The sequence below is a fragment of the Cydia fagiglandana genome, chromosome 14 (genome assembly GCF_963556715.1).
Source record: "Cydia fagiglandana chromosome 14, ilCydFagi1.1, whole genome shotgun sequence".
Taxonomy (NCBI): domain Eukaryota; kingdom Metazoa; phylum Arthropoda; class Insecta; order Lepidoptera; family Tortricidae; genus Cydia; species Cydia fagiglandana.
The window spans coordinates 7,914,633-7,941,488 of record NC_085945.1 but is presented as its reverse complement, the minus strand read 5'-3'; the positions used below and the strand labels follow the sequence as shown (position 1 = coordinate 7,941,488).

The 26,856-nt window shown below is 39.2% G+C and overlaps 2 protein-coding genes across 2 annotated transcripts in view; one reads left to right on the top strand and one right to left on the bottom strand.

Moving 5' to 3' along the window:
* Positions 1-137: 137 nt before the first annotated feature.
* LOC134670637 (uncharacterized) lies at positions 138-26,252 on the top strand. Its single transcript, XM_063528446.1, has 16 exons — positions 138-688; positions 1,137-1,617; positions 5,021-5,170; positions 5,395-5,562; positions 6,656-6,825; positions 9,867-9,962; positions 10,749-10,854; positions 11,408-11,475; positions 11,839-11,993; positions 13,802-13,896; positions 14,544-14,604; positions 15,365-15,494; positions 18,672-18,798; positions 21,267-21,377; positions 22,266-22,439; positions 23,405-26,252. The coding sequence occupies exons 1-16, from the start codon at positions 224-226 to the stop codon at positions 23,575-23,577; spliced, it is 2,730 nt and encodes a 909-aa protein (XP_063384516.1). The 5' UTR covers positions 138-223; the 3' UTR covers positions 23,578-26,252.
* LOC134670678 (uncharacterized) overlaps positions 24,831-26,856 on the bottom strand; it is a 142,285-nt gene continuing 140,259 nt past the window's right edge. Inside the window, exon 69 of the mRNA XM_063528494.1 lies at positions 24,831-26,739. Coding sequence (XP_063384564.1) covers positions 26,626-26,739 — 114 coding nt within the window. The 3' untranslated portion in view covers positions 24,831-26,625. The remainder of the gene's footprint in view (positions 26,740-26,856) is intronic.

The following is a 26,856-nucleotide window of genomic DNA, read 5'->3' as shown; positions in this document are numbered from 1 at the left end:
TCTGGTTGACCAAGTATATAATCCTCAATTTAAAAAAAATAATTTAGTGCCGTAACTAATTTAAACTGACCTCGAATAGCTCCGTTAATGTCAGCTGTTGCGTTTGACAGATTTGACACATGCTTGACATTCCTCTGACGTACGAGGATTTCGCAAAAATCAATAAACAAACCAGTTATTCTGCGTTCTACTTATTACAAATTTCGGTGTATATTAAATTAAAATGTTGTTAAAAAGAAATTTGTTAGAATGCGTAACTCTTTTTTCGTGTGGCGTATGTGTTATTTGCATATTTCTCAACTGCGTGACGAACATATCCCCAATTACCGGAATATGGTTTCCCTTATACATTATTTTAGTATTTATCCTCTCAATATCGTTTAGTTTTAAGTTTATCCAGTGGTTATTGCATATGAATAAGCCTATCAAATATGACTTAGAAGGTTTATTCAAGGATTATCCCCAGTTTATATTTCTAAAACGGTTTTTACCGCAAGTCAAGAAGAGGGTTAGATCTCCTGATTTTGAAGAAGGAAAGGAATATGACACGAACGAGCTGAGTGTGATTTCGACTGTGCTGCAGAAGAAATTGGTGTCGTCATGGTATGAGCCGTATATTTCACAAGAAATTGGATTTCCGTTTGCCTGCAAGCATTTGCTGGATCAAATGATTGAAAAAACTTTCAAGGTATGTCCTAAATATTACTAACATTAATAGTATTGACATTGCGTTGTAATATGTACCTATCCAATAACTTTACTAGACTAAGTAGAGGTATAATGTTGCGAAAATTTAATGAGATTCTATTTAGCAATAGTTGCAAAATTGTAAATTAAAATACTGAGTTTACAAGATATCAAAAAAAAATGGTAAATCATTTAAACAGTTTGTCTGGTAACAATAATTAAAAATGCTTATTACTATGGGACACCCCATTTGAGTCTTTGAAGATCCCACACCATAAAGTTGTACAGTGGTCACCAAACTATGGCTGTCTGGCAATTCAGCATGGAAAAAGTGCCTAAATCCAGACAATCCAGTCCATTAAAAGTATGAAGCCTAGCTGTGGTCTTGAAGTTAAAATATTAAGTGATAAATTGATTACACTCTCCGTTTAAAACTTCTTTACTTTTAGATCTGCAACAAAATTGAAACCAAAGACGTATTTATAGACACCTGCTCAATATTAACCAGCCACTTAAGAGAGTACAGAAAAACTCTGAAAAGACATGAAAAATCACCGACAAGCTCTATAGAGTCCCTTTACAAGGAAACTCACCCGATATTTGAAAAGAAACTGGAGTCGGGTGAACACTGCACCAATATTCTAAGGATTATATTAAAAGATCTTGTCCCGTGGGAGCTTTGGGACACGCCACATTCTGAATTACTAGTCCGTATCTTGTCAAAAAAGCTTGATACATTTATTGATGGTACGTTGGCAGATCCTGTTTGGATCAATGATAAGTTGTTGAATATCATAGATAAAGCAGAGATTGAAGAAGTGGTTGAGAAAGTAGAAGAGCCGGAGGTAGTGGAGAAGGAAAGTGAGACGACGATTGAATCAGTATTGTCTACAATTGCGACTAATAGTGCAGCACCTATATTACAAAGAGGTAAGTTTGATTTTATTTATAACGATATATAATTTTTTCTCATCATTATTAACTTAAGAGATATTCTCTTGTCAGTGGAGTATCTTCCAGCTTTCCACCTAAATTCCTATCTTGCGCCAGCTCTGTGACTTTTTGATTCAACTTGACCCCTATTTTTTCTTACACTTGTTAAAAAAAGCTTACGTCTTATCCTGGGATAGTTTTAAAGAAGAGGTTATAAAATAAAATAAAATAAAAATAAAAAGCCCTTTATTCATTGTAAAGTGTTTACATAAAAAAATTTAAAAAGTAAAACTATGACTTATAATATGTGTTTTACTAATGAATCCCTAGTGGGTAAAGGCCTCCTCCATTGCTGCCCACTTGGACACAAAGAAGAGGTTGTGTCATATTAAATGTCCAATCCTTTTTCCGCGTCTATTTGCAATAGTTTTCAGGATAGCTCTCCTTTCATTCGCTCTAGCATCTCCTCATTCGTTATCCTGTCTCTCCAACTAAAGCCTTCCATACTCCTCCAGCACATTTTTTCCTAGAAATAGTAATAGAATTTTTAAAACTGTTAATGAACATAATCTTATTCTCATTACCTTATGAACTAGGTCAAATGTAAATTACGATTAGCTTCTAATAAGCCTAATATAATTGTGAGGCTAATTAAATTTATTGGTATCATTAACTTTCACTGCAGATAAGAGTACATTTTTAGTATTTATCAAATTTTGAAATAATACATCTGTCACTGGGGCACAGATTATATAATAGTTCTTACGAACAGATACTTATCTCTCAAACAAAACGCAAATACCTACCGTTTTGATACCTACACAAAAATACAATGGAGTGACCTTCAACGCGCCGCTCCCCGCACCGCGCGCACCGGCACAACCCTAGGGTTGCTGACGCTTAGAAATGATAAATAAATACCTACGTAAACAGCGGAGTGAAATAAAAGGAAAGCTAAATCTTAAATTATACCCTAATATTCCAATTCCAATTATGCGTTAGTGTTTGCGAAATAGTCTTTTTAAAAGGTCATATGTCCCTGCAGTAACCGCAGTGTTTACGCCGTTTTATAAGCCGCGCAATAATCCCAGCAAGAATTAGTTTAAAAACTTCGTGTAATTTAAAACCAGATAGAGATTAATGTTATACTATAAAGAAAAATAATAGAAACCCCATCAATACAGGTAATTAATTATAAGTTAACCAGAGCAAAAATGAGTAGGCACTTTCCGGTGTAAAGTTAAGTAAGTTAACTTACTGTCGTTAAAATAATTATTATTTATTTATTTATTTACATAATAAACACTACATGTTTAGTTAAAGAAATTCAATAGAAGGTAGGCACCTACTACGTAGCTTGTAACTATCGTAAAAATTGACAGTGCGGCGCGCGGTGACGTGCGTACGTGAGCGCGTGTGGCAACCAACTGGCTTGCCTATCTACCGTGAACGGGAGCAGATTCGTAGGTATAAATCCGAGCTCGCGCGGAGAGTTCCATAGGCCTGACTGGGGACCCTGTTACCTATAATTGTAAAAGAAAATAGTGTAAAGAATCTTTCATGTGTTAAAATTTACATAACTACATTCTTGCATTTACATATTTATACACTACAAAACACTATTGCCTCAGGTATAGTAGTGAGTCTGATTCAAAGCTTACCGGGTTTGTTGACGCTGACTGGGGCAGTAATGTTCTTGATAGGAGGTCCTATTCAGGATTTTGTTTCACTTTTTCTGGCAGTGTAGTTTCATGGTGCAGTAAAAAGCAGAATAGCGTGTCATTGAGCAGTTGTGAATCGGAATATATTAGCATTTCTGAATGTATTAAAGAAGCGTGCTGGGCCCATAACCTATTATTAATAAAATACGTGCATGTTAACCGAAGACTATTTATTGTGAGACAGAACGACATGACAGCGATTCATATCAAAAACATATTTGGAACACCACAGTTCCATATTTAAATCAACACTGTAGATGGCGCTGCTGGATATCATAAAACTACACTAATTTTAGCTTCTGACTTAAATTATTCAATATGTAAAGCTATACTACAGCACTAGTATGGCGCTTTGAATGCAACAGGTCAATTCTATGAAGTATTTGAACAAATTAAATTATTTTCAGAAAATATTTTAATTTGTTTTTATCAAGTAGAAACACTACTATATAAATTATAAACTGAAATAAATGTCATATACTAAGAAAAAGTGACCAAGGCCTCCAGTGCCCCAGGCTGGAATCGACGCAGGACCACAGATTATATAATAGTTCTTACGAACAGATACTTATTTCTCAAACAAAACGCAAATACCTACCATTTTGATACCTACACAAAAATACAATGGAGTGACCTTCAAGGCGCCGCTCCCCGCACCGCGCGCACCGGCACGGCGCTAGGGTTGCTGACGCTTAGAAATGATAAATAAATACCTAGATACTTAAACAGCGGAGTGAAATAAAAGGAAAGCTAAATCTTAAATTATACCTAATATTCCGATTATGCGTTAGTGTTTGCGAAATAGTCATTTTAAAAGGTCATATGTCCCTGCAGTAACCACTGCTTACGTCGTTTTATAAACCGCGCAATAATCCCACCAAGAATTAGTTTTAAAACTTCGTGTAATTTAAAACCAGATAGAGATTAATGTTACACAATAAAGATAAATAATAGAAACACCATGAATACAGGTAATTAATTATAAGTTAACCAGAGCAAAAATGAGTAGGCACTTTCCGGTGTAAATAAGTTAACTTACTGTCGTTAAAATAAACATTTACCAAAATAAATTAAAAATTTGCTACCTATTTCAAATAGATAGATATCTAAAACTATATATTTATCATATATAATAAACATTACATGTTTAATTAAAGAAATTAATAGGTATAGTTCGTTTTTTTTTGGCATTAGAAAGAACTCCACAGAAGCAAGCGTGCAGTTTTTATCAGGCTCTTTAATTGTTAATAATTATTGAATTATCTAATGAAGCATGGTCAATACATATTTTTTACTTCAAATTATTACCGCTAAAAGTGCCGGATTTGGAACCACAAGCTTACTTCTGCTAAGTTCTTTCTAATGCTAAAAAAAACGGACTATAGGTACCTACTACGTAGCTTGTAACTATCGAAAAATTGACAGTGCGGCGCGCGGTGATGACGTGCGTACGTGAGCGCGCGTGGCAACCAACTGGCTTGCTTTTCTACCGTGAACGGGAGCAGATTCGTAGGTATAAATTCGAGCTCGCGCGGAGAGTTCCATAGGCCTGGCAGGACGCTGGTTCGATTTCAGCCTGGGGCACTGGAGGCCTTGGTTACTTTTTCTTAGTATATGACATTTATTTCAGTTTACAACAGGTCAATTATTTACTGATCTCTATATTCACATGTGCATAGATATTACTGAAGACCTCAGCACACCATTCGTGCAAGACACAGAAGCAGTGATAGAAGGTGCTGCGATGCTGCCCGCAGCAGACGCGCCGGTACTGCGCCAGCGCCGCGGCCGCCAGCGCGAGGTCAAGATCTATGACCGTATTGTGGAAGGTAAACCTCTACATATATTATTCACATGGACATCTAGTACGCCGTAACAAGACATGGCGTTCGTCCTATGCTGAGGGCCTACCGCGAACCACGTTCGACGTGTTCCCTCCCTGTCACACTTACGTACGAAATATTTATACAGCGTTTATACAATAAAAAAGTAGCGAGTTTAAATATCACTTTTGCCTTTCCACTTGAAGCTTACAATTCATTTTGTTCAACAGGCAGCGTAAAAACCTGGGACACGGACATGGACCTCCAATGCATCAGCATGGGCCAGGACCTGCTGGCGAGCTTGGACGGCGGCGTGGTAGGCCGCCTGTGGCCAGACCCCGAGCCGGTGGACCACAGTCCCCCCGACACCACTAGCAAGGACCTGCCTCTTTGGTTTGGTAAGATAATACCGCATTACGAAGCGTTTATAAAGCGCGCAAGGTCACACATAAATAAATAAATATGGGGGGACATCTTACACAGATCAACCTAACCCAAAACTAAGCAAAGCTTGTGATATGGGTGCTAGGCGACGATATACATATTTATATAGATAGAAAACACCCATGACTCAGGAACAAATATTTGTGTTCATCACACATATAAATGCCCTTACCGGGATTCGAACCTAGGACCATCGGGTTCACAGGCAGGGTCACTACCCACTAGGCCAGACTGGTCGTCAACATAGGTCCAATTTTACTTGCTACGTTGCTAAATGCTACGATTTGGCACAAACTAGTTGTATGTATATTACATCATTTTGTATTATAATAGTATAGTATGTTTTAGTCAATATTTATACAAGTACCTACTGGTCGTAATCGTGGGAGCCACTGATACAAGCGGTCGCGTTCATACAGCTCGTAAATAAAAGACTAAGGCTTTTGAGTGCAGTCTTGTAAAACTCACTCAAATTCTTCTATAAACTCCATTTTTTAGTAACTTTAGCCGGTTCAACTATCACACAGATGTTGTTTTCACCAAGGACCGAATACCGGTAAATTTTTCATACAAATTAACCGGTATTCATATTCAATTTCGGTATCTTTGTTGTTTATGCACTTAATTTAGCTAATCTGATCAATAATTATCTTTACCTAAATACTATCCTATAATATCCAAAAAAATAATGTGAAAGCTATGAGATATTTTGATTTTTAGCTATACCGGTAACGGTTCCTGGTTTTCACAGTGCGAGCGTGATATCGTTGCATAGCTCTGTCTGGTCGTATTTTGCCGTCGTATATCTCAGGACTAGCCTTACGGGCAATAAGAATAGGGCATGAATGGGGCTAGTACAGTGGTATGACACCGCTACAACGCGATTGGTTGACGAATTCGCATCACGCGCCCGATTGGTCGCAACTAGTTGCGTTAGACTGCACGATTGGCTGGCATTGACTGGCTATGAAAATGGTACTAGATTTTTATTGCCCGTAAGGCCCGTCACGAGATATACGTCAATGTCTAAAACTAACTTATTTTCAGGCGAAGAAGAAACACTAGACCTGGATCGAGATAGCCCACCAAAAGACAGCCCAGTTAAAAAAGAGCACAGCCCGAAGCCCGTGGAACTGCTGAAGGAGTTGCAGCACTCGGCCAAGACCAAGATAGGAGGCCTACAGGTCCCCATGCCCTCACTAGATGTCCGGCCCAATGTTAGTCCACGCACGTTCTGTCGCTTCTCTATGCTTGAGATCGGTTGATCGGATTTATTTTATACAAGATGTACCTTCGAAGTCTACATACATACATACATCACTGGCTCAGTGACCCAAAGAGGATCTTGGCCTCTGACACAAGAGAGCGCCATTCTGCCCTATTCTGCGCCACTTCACGCCAGTTGGGTATTCCGAGGGCGGACAGGTCTTTTTGGGCTTCGTCACTCCAGCGGTATCTGGGACGCCCAGACGGACGTTTTCCGCCCGGGTGCTCCACATACGCTCTTCTCACAGCACGATCCTCCCCCATCCTCTCCAGGTGACCAAGCCAGCGGAGTCGTGTTGCTTTGACCTTCGAAGTCTAAATAGACTATATACATTTATCTTTTGTATGGAAGCTCTTGAGAATTTTTAACCCACGACGCGACGCAATAAGAGGGGTGTAATCAATCAATCAATCAAGGCATTTATTTTCAGGCAACTAAGGCCCATACATAGTTACAAACTAACATATATATATATATATATATACAAGCAGTGGTGGCCGAGTGGATATGACGTCTGACTTTCAATCCGGAGGACGCGGGTTCAAATCCTGGCTCGTACCAATGAGTTTTTCGCAACTTATGTACGAAATATCATTTGATATTTACCACTAGCTTTTCGGTGAAGGAAAACGTCGTGAGGAAACCTGCATACATCTGCGAAGAAATTCATAGGTGTATGTGAAGTCCCCAATCCGCATTGGGTTAGCGTGGGGACTATAGCCCAAGCCCTCTCGCACATGAGAGAAGGCCTGTGCTCAGCAGTGGGACGTAAATAGGTTGAAATGATGATGATGATGATATATATATATATATATACAATAATAAAAATCTTAAAACTAAAAAATCATTTTCGTGACGCAGTCTTCTGTTGCGGCGTCACTTGCTCTGGTTTAGGATTTGGCGGATTCTAAAATAAGAAATCCGATTGGCCGATCTCTCTTTTTCTTTCCTAAAGCTAAATCCGAAAAGTTACTGTGAGCGTGCAAGTGCATATCGGTATCTAAATAACTGTCCGTCTGTCTGTACCGTCAACCGGGGTGAATATGGATGGCGGGGGTGAATAGGGATTAAACCTGGTAAGGGATTACCTGATAATTTGATAAAACTACCAACACCATGTATCATTCAAAATCTACTAATATTTTCAATCGCATAACAGTGTAGGTAGTTTTTAAGAAATTATCAATTAATCTCATTCCAGGTTTTACCCCTATTCATCCCCACCATCCCTATTCACACCGAATGACGGTAAGTATTTAGATACATAGGTATTGAGAGCTATAGCGTTACTTAGTATAATTATATATTTGAATGCACTACTTTCACAATGGCTTTTTGGTGTATACTATTACCACAGACTACTGAACTAATAGATTGACCAATGGAAAGTCACATAAATGGAAAAATATGTAATACAATATTTTTTTTTAATTAAATATCTCTAGTATATTTCTCGCGTTATCCCGGCATTTTGCCACGGCTCATGGGAGCCTGGGGTCTAATACTAATATGAAATTGATTTAATAATGATGCGATTTTGACTTTCTACGACTAAGTATTAGTTTAGTTTTCCCTTGAAACAGCAACAGGCGTAACCACTTATCGAGCATGATATGACATGCTATCATGTCTTGTCAAGAGCGATTAGCGCAACTATAACACGCCTGTTAATGAGATAAATACAGTGGATGGGGTATCTAAAGCTCGCTACAGGTCACTCGGTATTTCCCTAAGGGGTCATCCATTAATTACATCACACGTTTAAGGGGAGGGAGGGGGTCAAGAAAATGTGACATATTGTGACATGGGGGAGGGGGGAGACACAAACTTTGTGACGTCACTTTAACTTCATCAGTAACCGAATTTTTTTTTAATTATTTTATCCGCTGTACATTTAAATAACAAGTTCTTAAAAGGATAATCGTTTTTATTCGTTTAATTATCTTTTCTAAGCAGTTTTAGGTTATAAAATTACTAATATTTATATCGTCAAAAATATTTTGATAAAATATTAATAATACTTAGGTACTTACTTAATTCGATTTGGCGATTTCGTAGAAAAAATGTGACGTCACACTAGGGGGGAGGGGTTTGCCAAATGTGACCAAGTGTGTCAAGGAGGGGGGAGGGGTCAAAAAACCTAGAAATTCGTGTGACGTAATTAATGGTTGACCCCTAATTGTTGAATGTCCCTTGAATGTCTTATGTCCGACTGGCATAATTTTGCATGGAGAGATAGATTGTAGTTGCACGTCCTCGATACACAAGTTATATGTACCTATGAATGTATAGGGTCACTGCTATAATTATTGGCCACTGCATTGTAATTGGCCACTCCTAATAAATCACAAAGAAACTAATTACTATGTAGTGGGCAATGAATATGTGTGAATAATGATTGTCAGAGTTATTACCTATTAAAATTAACAGTAAAGGAAGGACGCTTCGCACGTGGAACTTCGTACATTGAGTCACCTGATCCTGGCACTATCGCACGCGCATATATATATTGCTATACCGCTCTCACAGTGTCATTGAACGCCGTCATCATGGGCGGGACAACAATATATTTACGCGCGTGCGATAGAGATAGGAATAGGCGGGTCAATGTTAGAATAAAGAAAGAATAAAGATCATTATTAACTGAAATAAATGATCTTTATTCTTATTCTTTAATGTACGAAATTCCTTGTGCTAAGGGTCCTTTAGATTGGTTGTGGTGTTTTGTGCTGTTGGTAATGCAAAATTAATCTTAAGTGTTGGGTGATAAGGATAACTTTTCTAGTAACACTGCGAATACAGACACATTTGGGCGCATGAATAAGTCCGCTGTCGGTGTCAATGTGAAATGAGTCGTATGTGTTGGGTGATAAGGATAACTTTTCGAGTAACACTGCGAATACAAGCACATTCGGGCGCATGAATAAGTCCGCTGTCGGTGTCAATGTGAAATGAGTCGTATGTGTTGGGTGATAAGGTTTGGTGTCGCAGGACGAGGCCGCGGGCATGATGGAGGGGCTGCTGGACTTCGGGATCGCGGGGCTGAAGAAAGGGCTGCGGTTCACAGGCCTGAGTGACGATTCGCAGGTAAGGCGAGGAGGAGTTTTGGCCGAAGGGTGTCAAGTTTCGGCGGTTCCGCGGCCGGCTCCCTGACACTGCGGGGTTGCGTAATGCATCGCAGCCATAATGTGATTTGTAGTGTTTAGTTTTAAAATATATTTTTATAATATGTATGCTAGTTTTAAGGTATTTATGTATGGGCCACTAGTTGCCTGAAATAAAGATTTTCATTCATTCATTACCAATAGAGGCGTCCCCGCGTCCGCTAGCTGGCGCGGTTGCACGGAGCGGGTTAACGAAAAATAGTATGAGGGTTGCTAATTGGCGCGGACGCGTGCGACGGATTTTACCTACAATGGCACCCGCGTGCGTGCGCCCGCTCTGTGCATCCGCTTACGCTAGCGAACGCCCAAAGTTTAGGTGGTATAAGAGAAACTATGGGACAAGCCAAACCCATGTATAGGTAGGTAAAATATACAGAGATACAGAAAAATATTAAAACCTAATTGGGTGCTGATAAGCAATAATGTGTCAACCCACATTCATTTATCAATAAGATGTCAACTCAAAAAATTGACGCTTAAAGTTGACATTTTTGCTAAACACCATCCAATTAAATGTTAATATAATAAAATTAATGCATAAATAAAGTTAGTGAAATACGTACGGAAGGACTTTCATCATACGGTTTCGCTTGCACCAAGCAAAATAAACTATATTTCTTTTACACCACCTGACCGTAATTGCGATATTACAATTGTAAATTTGAGTCCCAAATATTCACCGTTCCATGCTGTTTGCGTATGTCACCAGGACAAGTCACCATCACATCTGAAGGACAAGAGCGAGCGGAATTCGCCCACAGAGAGCAGAAAGCTGGCCCAGAGGGAACCTATCATTTCGTCTGTCATACAAAGAGGTCAGTACATTTAACCTTTATGGTGCAGTAGATCCAGACAGCAGAGTTTTCGCGATCACTAGCGCCCCGCCCCGGCTTCGCACGGGTTAACAAACGTTCAGTAGTTTTTGAGTTTATCGCGAACATACAAACACACAAACATACGAGTGTAGTGATAATACGGTTGCCGAAAAATGTGAATAGCCATCTTGAGGCCTTTCTCTAGTAACTTCATTGATTGGAAACCTGAATAAAGAACTTCCGCTCGATAAAATAAAATCACGAACATAGTTCTAAAACACACCATAAAAACTGGACGTAATTAAATATTTTGGCACAAAATTAACATGATTTTTTCTTTTAAAAATGCGTAATTGTGATGGCTTGTTTCATACTATTGTTGTTCATTCCAATATAATAATATACAGTCAGCAAAACTATATATTTGTATACATATATGTAAGCAGGGTGCTAAGCTAATAGTTTTGCTTACTATACGTAATGGTGGTAACTCGCCAACATATCAATCCTAATGTTATCCGTACATTCATTTTTGCTAATTTATACGTTGCAGAAGACAATGGAGCAACCGTGGCTCCCTCGTTGGTAAAGCAACATCGTGTGGTGTCGCAAGACAGCGTGGTGCGTATTTATTACATATATAGTTAATTATTTAACATACGCGTGCGTGTGCGTGCGTGCGTGCGTGCGCGCGTGCGTGTGTGAGGTCTTAAGATAAACCAATGCAATATGATGGAGACATGAGGTGGCCATGGGAACTCTGTGATAAAACAACGTCAACTGTGTCAATTTTGTTTTGTGCTTGGGTTTTTTGTATCAGAAGCGATTTTTTTTAACAAAATACTTTTTTTATATGGAGCTGGCACGTAAAATTTTGTACAGGAACATCTCTATATTACTTTACTCATGTTTGACAAATAAATTATCTTTATCATTAAAATGTTCGTAGACATTTGGAAACTAAGCTCATCAATGTTTGATTAGCCGTCAGCACCGAAGCCAATACCGCACGCCCCTTTGCCGACGGACTCTCCGGAGCCGGAGTACGAGGAGGCGGCCGACCTGTCCGCCAGCATCGCCAAGCTGCGCTCGCTGCTGCAGCGGCAGGGCAGCCCGGAGAACAACGGCTCTGGACAGAGGTGCGCACCGGTTGATACTAGCTTCATATCCGGGATATAGGGTGAGTTGCACCAACCACAGTTAACAGACTGATCAACGTCACGCACCTATCTATGAAACTTCCCATACAATATACTTTAGCGAACGCTTTATCGGTGACAGACGACTTGGTGCAACTGGCCCTAAGAACATCGATTTTTAATTAGCCGTCAGCACCGAAGCCAAGCCACCGAAGGCTATGTCCAGCAGTGGACTAATGTAGCTTGATGATGATGATGATGACCGAAGCCAATATCCCACGGCCCTTTGCCGACGGACTCTCCGGAGCCGGAGTACGAGGAGGCGGCCGACCTGTCCGCCAGCATCGCCAAGCTGCGCTCGCTGCTGCAGCGGCAGGGCAGCCCGGAGAACAACGGCTCCGGGCAGAGGTGCGCACTGGTTGATACTACTTACTTGGTTGGCGCGGTGACCCAAAATGAGTCTTGGCCTCCAACACAAGAGCACGCCACGCCCTAAATACCGTTGGGCAGATAGAGTAGAGTGGAGGCAGATATAAAACGACACCCATGACGACTTTTATGGCATAGTGCATGGCCGCCATTTTGGATTCCAAAATGGTCATCATTTTCGAAATCGGCACTCCCTAAAACCTATATATCAACACCCATCTCGACTTTTATGACAAAGTGTTTGGCTACCATCTGCATGCAAGACATTTCTATTATTTTTACGTACCAAAATGGCCCCCAACCGTGATTTAATCGATCTCCATGAGCTCGGCGTCGGCGAAAGCTGGCGGGATACCGCTCTGGACCGGTTGATACTAGCTTACTCGTAATATCCGGGATATAGGACGAGTTGCACCAACCACAGTTAACAAACTGATCAACGTCACGCTTCAGAGATCTATGAAACTTTCCATGCAATATAATTTAGCGAACGCTTTAACGGTGACAGACGGTTTGGTGCAACCGACCCATAGTTTACTAGCTTTGTCCGCGTGGAATTAGTTCCAGAACTTAGAGTAAATATAGCGTCTGGATAAAATCTAATGGAAATCATTTTGAGAATAAAATGCTAAATAGCTTACACCGATTAACAGGCAATTCATAAATTTTCTCATTTCCATCCCCCTTTTCACCCTCTTTAGGGATGACTTCCGACATAAAAAACAGTCCTTCCCCGGGACTCAAAGTATCTCTATGCCAAATTTAAACTAAATCCGTGCAGTGGTTTAAGCGTGAAGAGGTAACAGACAGACAGACACACTTTCGCATTTATAATAATTCATTCATGTTATCATTTACATAATCATTACAATCATGTACCACATTATAACTATACAAGGTACACATATGTGAACATCAACCCGGACAGGGTAGGTATAGCAATTAGTTTTAGGGTCGGTTGCAAAAACTGTTCGTATCGTTAAAGAGTTCGCTAAATTTTTATGTATGGAAAGTTTCATAGTAAAGCGCCGGGGCGCGCCGGCTGACGTTGATCAGTCTGTCAAATGTGGTTGGTGCAACTGGCACTTAATCTTATATTGAAGTCTTATCACAATATTAGTATGGATAGGTATGTACTAGATCGGCAGCCCGTTACATCCCGGCCTCCGTAGTAATGTATAATTTAAATTTCTTGCCCCATTGAGTTGAGTTGAGACCCTAAGGCCCACTTGCACCATCCCACTAACCTGGGGTTAAGCGGTTAAACCGTTAACCGTGTGTCAAATTGTATGGGTAACCATGGCAACTTAAGGGTTAACCGGTTAACCCCGGGTTAGTGGAATGGTGCAAGTGGGCCTAAATACAGTGTTTGGTTGCAGCGGCGACGAGGTGGTGTGGGAGGGCGCGGAGGAGACGCGCGGGCGCACGCAGCGCCACCACTCCTCGCGGCCCGTCGACACCGCCACCCTAGCCGGTAACATATACATACTACTTACTATTTGCCTTTTATATTTATACCATTTAATAAGTATGCAAAGTAACTTTATGCTTATTATATTTATCCCAAGTCATCCTTGACGCCCGATGTTGTGCAGTGGTTGCAAAATTTGGATGTTGCCATAAATAAAAATACTGTGTATACAATTTTTGCCTATGTGACGATATCGCCATACGATTAAATAAATAATAAATCGTTATGACAATTAACGTCATGCGCATTAACATTATGTGTACTCAGTTATGCTATTTAGAAATTATACGTAACATACGTTATGCCAATTTGAATTAGGAGTATTACGTTATGCGAATTAATATTACCCTGACCCTTAGAATCTACAATAAAGTTGTTGACACATGTTGAAATTTATCAGTAAATCGAATTAAATAAACCTGATCTACTGATACCATTCATACAAATGTCAAATACCCTATTTTAAGATGTTGTAAATGTTTTTATTTCTATTTTGTGTTCATACATATTATGAATGTAAAATACAATTGTTACATTTGGGATTTTATCTAGTTCTGTTGATTAAATGTTACCACAGCATGAAACTTGTATCGATGTAATAAATAAACTAAAAATTTGTTACTTTTATAGGGACAATTGTATTGTTTCAGACGAGTACGATATGCAGACCGATAGGAGCTCGTCACCGACGCCCTCCAACAGACTAGACAAGTGAGTACTTATCTTAGTAATATCAGAGATATATATAACTCTGTATAAGATAAATAAAGTCTAAGAAAAGAACGTGCCTCGGAAATCAAGAAAAAGTCGTTCTCGAATAGATGGCGCCATACCTTTGGCCTATTCTCGGCTAGATGGCGTTGAAAAAAAGCGCAGTGAAAGAACATGGGTCAGTATGGAACAATAAAAATTAAAAATCATTTATCCGTAAACATATTTTGATTAATTTATACATTTTCAATTTTATTTTAAGTTTTAATCGTGTGTCGATAGATGGCAGTAAATGTACCGTGACTACAAAATTTACTTTGGCAATAGCCCTCTGTACTATCTATTCTCTTTGGTAATATTTATACTGGTGCTCCTACACTGGTAGTTGTGTGATAGGGACAACATCATTATGACACTATTAAATTATCACGGTGTTAGGTTGACCGTGTCACTACATCAAACAAAATACTTTAAAAGAATTTAATTTTTTTATTTAATACATAGGCGTTTTCTTTTTTAAATGTGCTTCATAAATGGTCTCCAATGTAATAATTCAGTTGCCAACTAAATATTTGGTACCTGCTTAAAAATAAACAAAAGTTGTAACGGCATTAAAATGTTGTCTCATATTGATATATTTTAAGGCTCTGTGACAATCTATTGATTTTAGTACCCATTTCTATTTTTTTTAAACTACTCAAATTCGATTAATTAGTTGACCGGTTAAATACGTGCCATTAAAAATGAATTTCTGTTCCAGATTATTCCAACGGACGGTGACGGGCGTGTTCAACTCCATAAAAACTGCAGTAGGCGCGGAAGGAGACGAGATACTCCCGCAGCAGCCTCTACAGGAGTGGACCTACGTCTGCACCTCTGTCGAGCTCAGCGTAAGCACACTGACTTTATTTATGTACAGTCGCTATCAGATATATCGGAGCGGCCAAGGTGTTCACAATATCTGAACAAGCACTGTAACGCCCTGACAATAGAGCCGTGCTCATATATTTGTGAGCACCTTGGCCGCACATATATATATGATGGCGAATGTACAATAGGGTATTTGACTGTATTTAAAATAAATTATTTTACACCATGCAAGAAATAAAGCTCCAGAAGATTAATATAGTAACGTAGACAGCAGTTATTGTTAGACACAATTTCTATTTTAAAACCTGTGTAAAACTATAAAGAGTAGGTAATTTGATCGTGACGTCACATGCTAGTGTTTCATATAAATTCCATAGTAGTAAAATCATTTTGACAATTCGAAAAAATAAACGATGATCAGAGTGCTCTCGACTCGAGTGAAGTTATTCATTAATAAGGCAGACCGGGAGATAGTGACACATTTTACTGGGTCATTTGTACCAGTATGGCGGTTCGTCAGGGGTCTAAGCATGTAATGAAGGAAAGAAAAATGATGGTCATAGCGCTGGTACCGGCGGCCCAATCGCGTGGGCGTTAGTGGAACGTGTCGGGTAAAATACGAGTGTCGAACGATTTGTACCACAAAAATCCTCGTATTATTCGATAGTCCATAAAAAAGAAGTAGACGGTAGCGTAATGCCATACTTCTCCGGTGTGGCTTACAGCCCGCCATACTGAGGCGAACACGTTAATTAAAAAAAAAACAATTCAATCATTTGTGCCAAGCTAATTCTTGCACAGGTGATCATCGTCGAGCAGCCATTCATGGACATCACCATGCCATACTTTTCGGATGGTTCCAAATGGCCGCCATACCGCCGCAAAGGAGTTGATTTTTTTTTATAGCTAAACGATTTGTACCATCTTGTAATTTTTTTTCAAGACTTTCTGTGTGATCATAAATGGAAATCTCATAATGCCATACCTGTAGGAGGTGGCAAATGTGTACAATATTTTTTTTTTTATTTCAAGTATGGTGCCCCTTTTTCCCCCTATTAGAAGTATGGCAAATATAATAATGGTCACATTGCATCATACAATTTCCAAAAATCCAAATGCCATACTGGTACAAATCGTCAAAAAATTGTTTTTTGTTTTAAGTCTTGGCTTAAGTCTCACAGTCGTCCGCCCCGTAGTTATAAACTGAAATATTTTTTTTTAGGTATAATTGTATCCAAACAAACAGAATATGATGATGCCATGCTGTAAAAAATTATTTTACGTATACATAGTCGTATTTTTGAAACGTGTCGGTTAAATAAGTTTTTCAAGTATGGCAGTACTTTTTCCCCCTACTATAAGTATGGCAATTATAATAACGGTCACATTTTATCAAATACTTTCCAAAAATTTAAATGCAATACTGGTACAAATCGTTTAGCTATAAAAAAAAAATTAACTCCTTTGCGGCGGTATGGCGGCCATTTGGAACCATCCGAAAAGTATGGCATGGTGACGTTCATGAATGGCTGCTCGACGATGATCACCTGTGCAAAAATTAGCTTGGCACAAATGATTGAATTGTTTTTTTTTAATTAACGTGTTCGCCTCAGTATGGCGGGCTGTAAGCCACACCGGAGAAGTATGGCATTACGCTACCGTCTACTTCTTTTTTATGGACTATCGAATAATACGAGGATTTTTGTGGTACAAATCGTTCGACACTCGTATTTTACCCGACACGTTCGACTAACGCCCACGCGATTGGGCCGCCGGTACCAGCGCTATGACCATCATTTTTCTTTCCTTCATTACATGCTTAGACCCCTGACGAACCGCCATACTGGTACAAATGACCCAGTAAAATGTGTCACTATCTCCCGGTCTATAATGACTTATTTGTATGAAATATAGGCATAATGATTACATCAGTAACTATCGCGGAAATTGAAGACGACATAATGACTTATTTTAATTTGTGTCCTAGTATGTAATCGGTTTGTTTACTATACTGTTCTACAAATGTAGTGCATAATTGTTTTCCATCGTATTTATTCGGAAACATTCGTATTTGTCATGCTACTTCAGTCAACCTTAGTAGTTTTTGTACCGAGACTGACTGAAATAGCAAGACACGTTCGTAAGTTTCCGTGAAAATACCATGGAATATTTTAATTTTTAACAAGCAGAAACGTCTGCGAACGATGCTATTAAACTTAGAATAAATTTAAAAGTGGAAAAATTACTGTCTTGGGTGAGACTTGAACTCACGGCCTCTGGATCGATACTCCGACGCCTGCCATCTGAGCCACCAAGACCTCATCTCAAGTCTCACCCAAGACAGTAATTATCCACTTTTAAATTTACCATGGAATATAATTATGCATTACATCTGTATCAAAATACTTACTTACTTGGTTGGCGCGGTGACCCAAAATGAGTCTTGGCCTCCAGCACAAGAACACGCCACTTTGATCGGTCCAGAGCGGTATCCCGCCAGCTTTCGCCGACGCCAAGCTCACGGAGATCTGCCTCCACTCTATCTGCCCAACGGTATTTAGGACGACCAACAGGACGCCAAAACACAGCCAAAAGGGCCTACATGGGTCGACCTACTGGGCGCCGTCTGTATCAAAATATTTAATAAAATAAAGTAGTAGGGTTTTTCGCTAGTAACTGGCCCCCGGCCAATAACTGGCCACCCTTAACTAAAAATGGATTGTATTCACCTATAAACAGCATTCATTTTAGTATAAGGTTCCAATAACTGGTCACTCTTCAATAACTAGTCAACTTATACTAAAATCAATTCTGTTTACAGGCGAATAGAATTCATTTTTTATGTAGGGTGGCCAGGTACTAGCAGTGACTAGTACTAACAAGTGGCCAGTTACTAACAAGTTGCCAGTTACTAACAGGTGGCCAGTTTGTAACAGATGGCCAGTTACTTATAAGTGGCCAGTTACTAACAGGTGGCCAGTTACTAACAAGTGGCCAGTTACTAACAGGTGGCCAGTTACTAACAAGTGGCCAGTTACTAATAGGTGGCCAGTTTGTAACAGGCGGCCAGTTACTAACAGGTGGCCAGTTACCAACAGGTGGTCAGTTACTAACAGGCGGCCAGTTACTAACAAGTGGCCAGTTACTAACCGGTGGCCAGTTCGTGGCGAGTGACCGTATAGTTGTGTCGCGTGCAGGTGGGCGGGGCGGTGGCGCGGCTGGTGGGGTCGCGGCGCGCGTACTCGCACGTGGACGCGGCGCTCGACTCGCTGGAGCAGCTCGCGCCGCCCGACACCCGACAACACATCGTGCCCGAGGACTTCGGTAACGGAACTACTGCACTATTCTCTCTCTCTCTCTCTCTCTCTCTCTCTCTCTCTCTCTCTCTCTCTCCCTCTATCTCTCTTCATAGCTATCCATCCCACATGGTAGTGGGGCCAGCTTTCCTGCGTAACCTTCTCCACTTCGCCCTGTCCACGACATCGTCCTCGGATAACTTGCACTCACTCATGTCCTTTAGCACTACATCCTTCCATTTTGTTCTGGGTCTACTACTCCTGCCTGAAAACCAGCGTTGTAGTTAATACACTGCAACATTATGCTGAGGCAAGCTCCTATTGAACACTCATGAATATTTCTCCCTTAGATGTGTAACTCAATTTCTTAGTTTTTAAGTGTAAATTTAAGATTTATCTGTAAAATGTGTTACACTATTTGTTAACTCTGTCATTTCATGTGATGTTGAATAAAATTGTTCTATGTCTATGTCTACTAACTGGAACGACTACACTATTAATAAATATACTAGCTCTTGCCCCCGACTTCGTCTGCGTGGAATTAGTGACAGCAGCTAAAGTAGATACAGCGTCTGGGTAATGCTAGTACAGTCATTATATCCAAAAAACCGACCCTACCCGTGAATAATTAGTTCTTGGATTTTTTTTTCGTAGGTCCCTCGGGGGGGTCACTGGTAGTGTAAATTCAAAAAGTAGGCTGAATCAGGCTCCTGCGTATATTCGAAAAATGGTTTTTTTTCCAAAAAAACGGTTTTTCTTCAATAACTCGGCCATTTTTGATTTTACAGTAAAACCGTAAGGACCAAAACTGTAGGAAATTTGATTCTCTACAAGTTAGTCCAGTCATTATATCCAAAAAACCGTCCCTTCCCGTGAATAATCAGTTCTTGGATTTTTCTTCGTACGTCCGTCGGGGGAATCACTGGGAGTGTAAATTCAAAAAGTAGACTGAATCAGGGTCCTGTGTATATTCGAAAACCGGTTTTTCTTGAATAACTCGGTCATTTTTGATTTTACAGTAAAACCGTGAGGATAAAATTGTTTCAGAATTTGATTCTCTACAACTTTGTTTCCCTTCATTTATGCCGTAAAGCGTGGAACATAGGAGATAATGATAATATTTTGAATTTGTCGCGTTTTTCAGGTTTAATTTCTAAAATATTGATTTTGGGGGAAAGAAAGTGGGAACCAAAATTGTTCAGAATTTGATTCTCTACAAGTTTAGTCCTCTTCATTTATGTCGTAAAGTTGAAAATAAACGAGATGTAGAAAATAATTTGAATTTGTCGCTTTTTTCAAATTTTATTTCCAAACTATCGATCCTAGAAGAAAAATTGTGAGGACCAAACTTGTAGAGAATCAAATTTTCTAAAATTTTTGTCCTTACGGTTTTACTGTAAAATCAAAAATGACCGAGTTATTCAAGAAAAACCGTTTTTCGAATATACACAGGACCCTGATTCAGTCTACTTTTTGAATTTACACTCCCAGTGATTCCCCCGAGGGACGTACGAAAAAAAAATCCAAGAACTGATTATTCACGGGAAGGGTCGGTTTTTTGGATATAATGACTGGACTAACTTGTAGAGAATCAAATTCCCTACAATTTTTGTCCTTACGGTTTTACTGTAAAATCAAGAATGGCCGAGTTATTGAAGAAAAACCGTTTTTTTTGGAAAAAAAACATTTTTCGAATATACGCAGGAGCCTGATTCAGCCTACTTTTTGAATTTACACTCCCAGTGACCCCCCCGAGGGACCTACGAAAAAAAAATCCAAGAACTAATTATTCACGGGTCAAAATCTATAATGACTGTACTAAATAGCAATCATTCAATTCGCGCATTGCTTACTTCAATTATTAGGCAATTCATTAACTCTTTCAATTCCACAGAATTATTTCCGACATAAAAATTATTCTATGTCCTTACCCGGGATTTAAACTATATATATCTTGTAAACTAGTTACATATCTTCAGCGGCTTAAGCGTGAAGAGGTAAGAGACACATAGACACACTTTCGCCTTTATAATATTAGTATGGATGTATGCTTTTCATTATTTATTTATTTACAAACAAGATATATACAGTGAGTCATTATTTATTTATTTGTTTACAAACAAGATATATACTAAAAGAAATTAATAAGCAGCTGGCCCCCTTTCTTAACATTCGCTAGTTTCCATTATTTATTTAAATAGGTATGTCTGTTCGACGACCGGTCTGGCCTAGCGGGTAGTGACCTTGCCTGCGAAGCCGATGGTCCTGGGTTCGAATCCCGGTAAGGGCATTTATTTGTGTGATGAGTGATGAGCACAGATATGTGTTCCTGAGTAATGGTTGTTTTCTATGTATTTAAGTATTTGTATATTATATATATCGTTGTCTGAGTACCCACAGCACAAGCTTAAGCTTACCGTGGGACTTAGTCAATTTGTGTAAGAATGTCCCTATATATTCTTCTAAATTTTTATTTTTTTAAATGTTGTTTGCTAGAGGATTGGTGCGTGGTATACGGCGGCGGCATGGCGCTGGCGCAGCTGGCGAGCGCGGCCGGGCTCGGCAGCAGCCACGCGGCGCACCGCCTCGCCACGCTGCTGCTCGCCGGTATGAACTAACATCATTACAGCTATACATTGACATGGAGAAACATCATTGGAGCATTAAGTTATACAGACCTTGATACCGATAAGCTTTTTGCCAAAAAAAAACATTTCTAATTCAAGCTTTTATCGCTAACGGCAACTAATACTCATCGAGGAAATTCTAACAAACCCAAACACAATTAGGTTGAGTGGTTATTATTCTATGCATGGTGGCTAAAAATAACTGCATTCGCGTTGCCAGGAAAGTTTTGGGATTATACTAATCGACTTTTACTATGGGACTAACTCCGAAATCGCGAAAAAGAATTTTTACTACAGGGCTAGCCAAAATGTATGTAACAGCCATTTTTTTATCTCGCGATATTTGGGATGGTCCCATAGTAAAAGTTGCTCAGTAGGTCTAATCCCAAAACCTTCCTGGCAACGCGCATGCAGTTATTTTTGACCCAGCCTGTATATATTCTAGTATAATATTTTCCAAATTCGATGGATAGAATGACAGCTGTCATTTCAATAAAATTTTCTGGCATTTGGCGTTTTTAGGTTATAAATTATATGGACATGACACCAGTCATCCTACCCATCTGAAAAATATTCGAGGGTTGGAGGCGTTGGAGGGTCTGCCATCTTGTGGACTGAATCGGAAACATATGTGCACATGTACCTCTACCATCTACCGTTCTCGTCGGCACGTTTCTTTGTGCATAGCATAATTCTGCCATCTTGTGGGCTATATCAGAAGCATAAAACACATTTACGGCTCCTATGCTGCCTCCTATAGTTCATGCACGGGGCCTATAAGTATATCTACATTTAATAGGTACTTACAGCTGCTGTCACAGGTAAAAATGTTCGTCTAAAGTTTCTAATTTCAAAAACTTTTCACCAGACGTAGCAGAGTCCCTGATCGAGGCGTGGTTAGAAGAGCTCGCGTCGTGGCTGAGACAACAAGTGTTCGTGGTGTTTGGGAAAATGGCCGACGAGGGCAATGACCTCCCGCGGGCACACCTCAGGCCTTACAACCTCGACTATACCTGTCAGGTCGTCATGTCCAAAATACCGGGTGAGTTGCTTCTACACCAAATAAATGCCTATGCATTAGGGTGGTATAATTCCACTTTTCCAATGTGCATTGCATCTCACTCTCTCATGTGTGACGCAAATACTCATTGGACCAAGATACTGGACAGATGGAACACCAACCTAACAGAAATGCGACCTGTAGAGGAGAACATCAGAATGTGCAAAAGCATTTTTGTTCAAGCTGAAACGGCGATCTTCGATGACGCTCGGTCAAATAAAGTTATTTTAAACGGGTTACTCACGTAATTTTAGTCGAATAATCACACGCATGCACACACAATGTCTATAACGAGTAACCGTCGCGCACTCGCTACAGACGTAGCTCCGATTGAGGATCCTCGGAACGGATCGAAACTCGAAACATGTCGAGCGTTTAAAATAGCGTAACTCGATTAAAATAATTTGTATATGTACTCGTATGTATTAACGGCCCTCTAGCCTAGTCGGTAGTGACCCTGCCTACGAAGCAGGTGGTCCCGGGTTCGAATCCTGGTAAGGGCGTTATTTGTGTGTTCATCACAATTTGTTCCTGAGTTGTGGATGTTTTCTATGTATATACATAGTATAATATGTATATCGTCGTGTAGTACCCACAACACAAGCCTTATTGAGCTTACTATGGGACTTGGGTGGGAGTTGGTGACGCTTGTATTTCCCCCACCACACAACTTCATATATAGCCAATAATATCTTTATTTTTAGGGTTCCGTACCCAAAGGCTAAAACGGGACCCTATTACTAAGACCCCGCTGTCCGTCCGTCCGTTCGTCCGTCTGTCACCAGGCTGTATCTCACGAACCGTGATAGCTAGACAGTTGAAATTTTCACAGATGATGTATTCCTGTTGCCGCTATAACAACAAATACTAAAAAGTACGGAACCCTCGGTGGGCGAGTCCGACTCGCACTTGGCCGATTTTCTATTAATCTGATTTGTTTGTTCCAGTTCTCGGGTCCATATTCGGCGAAGAGGCCCTGTCGGACGCCGTCAAGCTCTCCATATCGAGTTTCGGCCACAAGGAGGTGAACAAAGACGTGATTTTCCGAGTACTGGACCTCGTCGCGGTGCATTTCAAGAAGTCTGCCGGCCTTAGGAACCCTTCTTTTGATGCCAATTGAAAATTTTGTGAACAATTGGAGAATTGGATATTAATCACCCATTCAGCACTAAACACGAAATATTGTGATTACGCCTCTATTATGATATTTATGATAACTCCAGATAGGTAATGGGCGTTTAAATTGTACAAATTGTACAGTTGTTCTTTAGTCGCGGAAAGGCAAGCTATAACAGTATTTACACCGAAAAAGAAGGAGATAAGCTTATGTTCAACAACGAGTGTAACAAAGATAGTATAATAAAGAGAGCGTGTGCAAGAAAAACCGCTTGCCTGCTTCTTATAACTCAATTATAATATAAAGTTTAACAAAAAGCTATGCCGACGACTTAAAATGTATTGGAATGACTTCTGATCTGCTGGCCTAGCCAAGGTTACAATCGCTATCGCTTCGACAGCGAAAAGTTATATGTCTCTCTAGGCCCTCTAGGGGCTGTCCATAAATTACGTCAACGATTTTTGACCCCCTCCCCCTCAAATCATCAAAAAATCATGCTTCGAATGACCCAGTTTCTCCTACGTCATGCTACCACCATCCGTCGTCCAGACCCCCCCCCCCCGTAATTTGACGTAATTTTTAATTTATGAATAGCCCCCTATCACTCTTCCATATTAGTGCGATAGTGACATTTGCGTTTATTTATCTGTACTATTGTCAAAGGAATTTCAAGCTTTACAATGTAATCTATATTTAAATTATTAAAATATATCTTAGCCGTACAGGCTACCGTGAACGGCTGCCATTATGGTGAATGAAATGAATTTTAATTTACATTTTGCCGTGTTCCAACAATGCTTGTAAGACAGCGATCGCTATCGACAGATCGGTATCGAATTGCTGTGACATCTTATAAGCATTGTTGGAATACGACCGACTGTGATTGGCAGTGGCCTAGTGATGGCACAAATCACTTATTGATCTGTATCGATCTACTTATTTTTGTATTCTTTATGTTGTGAATTAAAAAGAAAATTATTTATATAAATTAAGGACTTTTTCAAGATCTGGCACAAAATTAGGCTATTTGTATCTTAACTTACTTAAATTTTACTATTTTCTATAAAATAACAAAAAACTAAAATTGTTACAAATATCTGTAATAAACCTATACTAGTATTTAATTTGGATCTCATATTTATATGAAACAATTCCGAACTATAACTATTAAATGTGATTTATATTGATGTTATTGTATACATAATTATAATAAATATATTAATATTCAATAAATGGACGCAAATTAAAAACACGAGTTTCCTTACACCATTAATAAAATATTTATTTACTTAAACACTTTTAAAATATCACAGCTCGAACAGTAAAGAGCATGACACAATAGGAAAATAACTAAATAGTTACTTTATACCAGTGGTTCTTAACCTGGGGGTAATTACCCCCGTGGGGGTAAAACTGGTATTTTACGGGGGTAATAAGCTAACCTAATATAACAATACAACAAACGTACACGTTTTATTTTTTATTACCATTGGGAGGAGGGGTAAAATCAGGTTCCCTAGTTAGTCATAGGGGTGACCGGACTGAAAAGGTTAAGAACCACTGCTTTATACTTAATATTAAGTCGCGCATCTTATGTACAGTTAAAATACCTTATTAAAGTACACTTGCACTTAACCCTATTTCTGCTTGTCTGTCTACTTATCTTTAAATTCTGTGGAATGAAGTACTTTATACAAATAACTAGTATATTATGGTAATACTACTATAGTAGTAGTAATTATATCGAAAAATATGAAGTAACATTTAGGTATACCTCCAGAGACCCAGAAGCAATTGTTTTTGAATTTAGTATCCTTAGTTACTCAATAAAGATTCAAAATAGATTGTAGAATATTATGTACGACAGCCGACGCAATATCGAGCCGATAAAGAAAATCAAAATTAAATTCTGTACATTTCAAGATAATAACAGCAAAATATATAATTTGAAATGTTTTTTAGTACTTAAAAGTTCAGACACATTATGTTACTACGATTACTCAATTATTTGTCAAAATCACTTCATATAACAATAAGTTCTAATTCTGAAACATATAGGTAACATTTTAGGAGATTATCATTAAATATCCTATCCATTATAACTACGTATTTTGTTTTTACTATACGCTTCAAATATATAATTGCACATAATTTACGTATTACTTGGTAATGTCATTTTATGAGCAACAGTTACATATCACAAATCATACCTACATTGCAAATTATCTTACATATATCTACAATATTACCTAATGATTATTTTATTTGTCAATTGCATTTTGAACTATGTCCCGAACCTGTGTGTATTCCTATACCTAATACAGGTTGTAAACTTAAAAAAGGTAACCTATAGCATTTTAATTAAACATATGTCTGTCAAAAACTGGTAACATTAACACAAACAAATAGGCAAGATAACAAATAATCTCTTTACATAATTACAATTGTCCAGCAATTTTCAGTTTAAATATAATGTAAAGGACGTCTCTGTATCTAAATCTTGTTATAATAATATGATGGCCCTTACACATTCATACAGTGATCAGCCGGCGTATTATGGATAGCTTTATCCATCTTTATCCACGTGATAAAATAACTGTCACTTTCTAACACCGTGGGAGAGAAAGTGACGGACACCGTTTTATCACGCTGTCACGTAGACAAGAACGACCATCATATCCGCACAGCAGAAGTATTTAACGGACGCTAGCTAAAATAGCTAAACTGGACATTCCATAGCGGAAGTATTGAACAACCAATTTACCTAGGCCCTTAACCCTTTATAAGGCATAAGGGTGCCAGAAATTATGCAAAATTGAACCCTATTACTTTGAAATAAAGTGCAAAATCAGATGGGAAATATATTCCCTCTGCCTTATAAAGGCTTAAATGGCTCAACAATTGCGGAGCGTGATGGTACACTGGCGTTCAAAAGTGCATGGACACGTTTCAACCGTAACGTCAAGGCATTACGGTTGGCCTCTATCCATGCACTTTTGAACGCCAGTGTACATTAACTTTACGAAGAGAATAAAACCTAAAATGTAATATTTATAGTGACGTAATACTGTCGAGTTGTCCGCTGTCCCGGCGCGGCGGCCGCGGGGAGGGGAGGGGCTCCCAGAACACTTCATCCTGGGGATTGTCTGAGAAACTTAGGAACATCTGCAACGAAATATAATAATTGAACCAGTCACCACTCACAAATAAATCTAGTAGTACTACATTGGTGGATTTGTTTGCGGAAGTGAAGAAATGAGTTAATGGCAAAACAAAACCAAA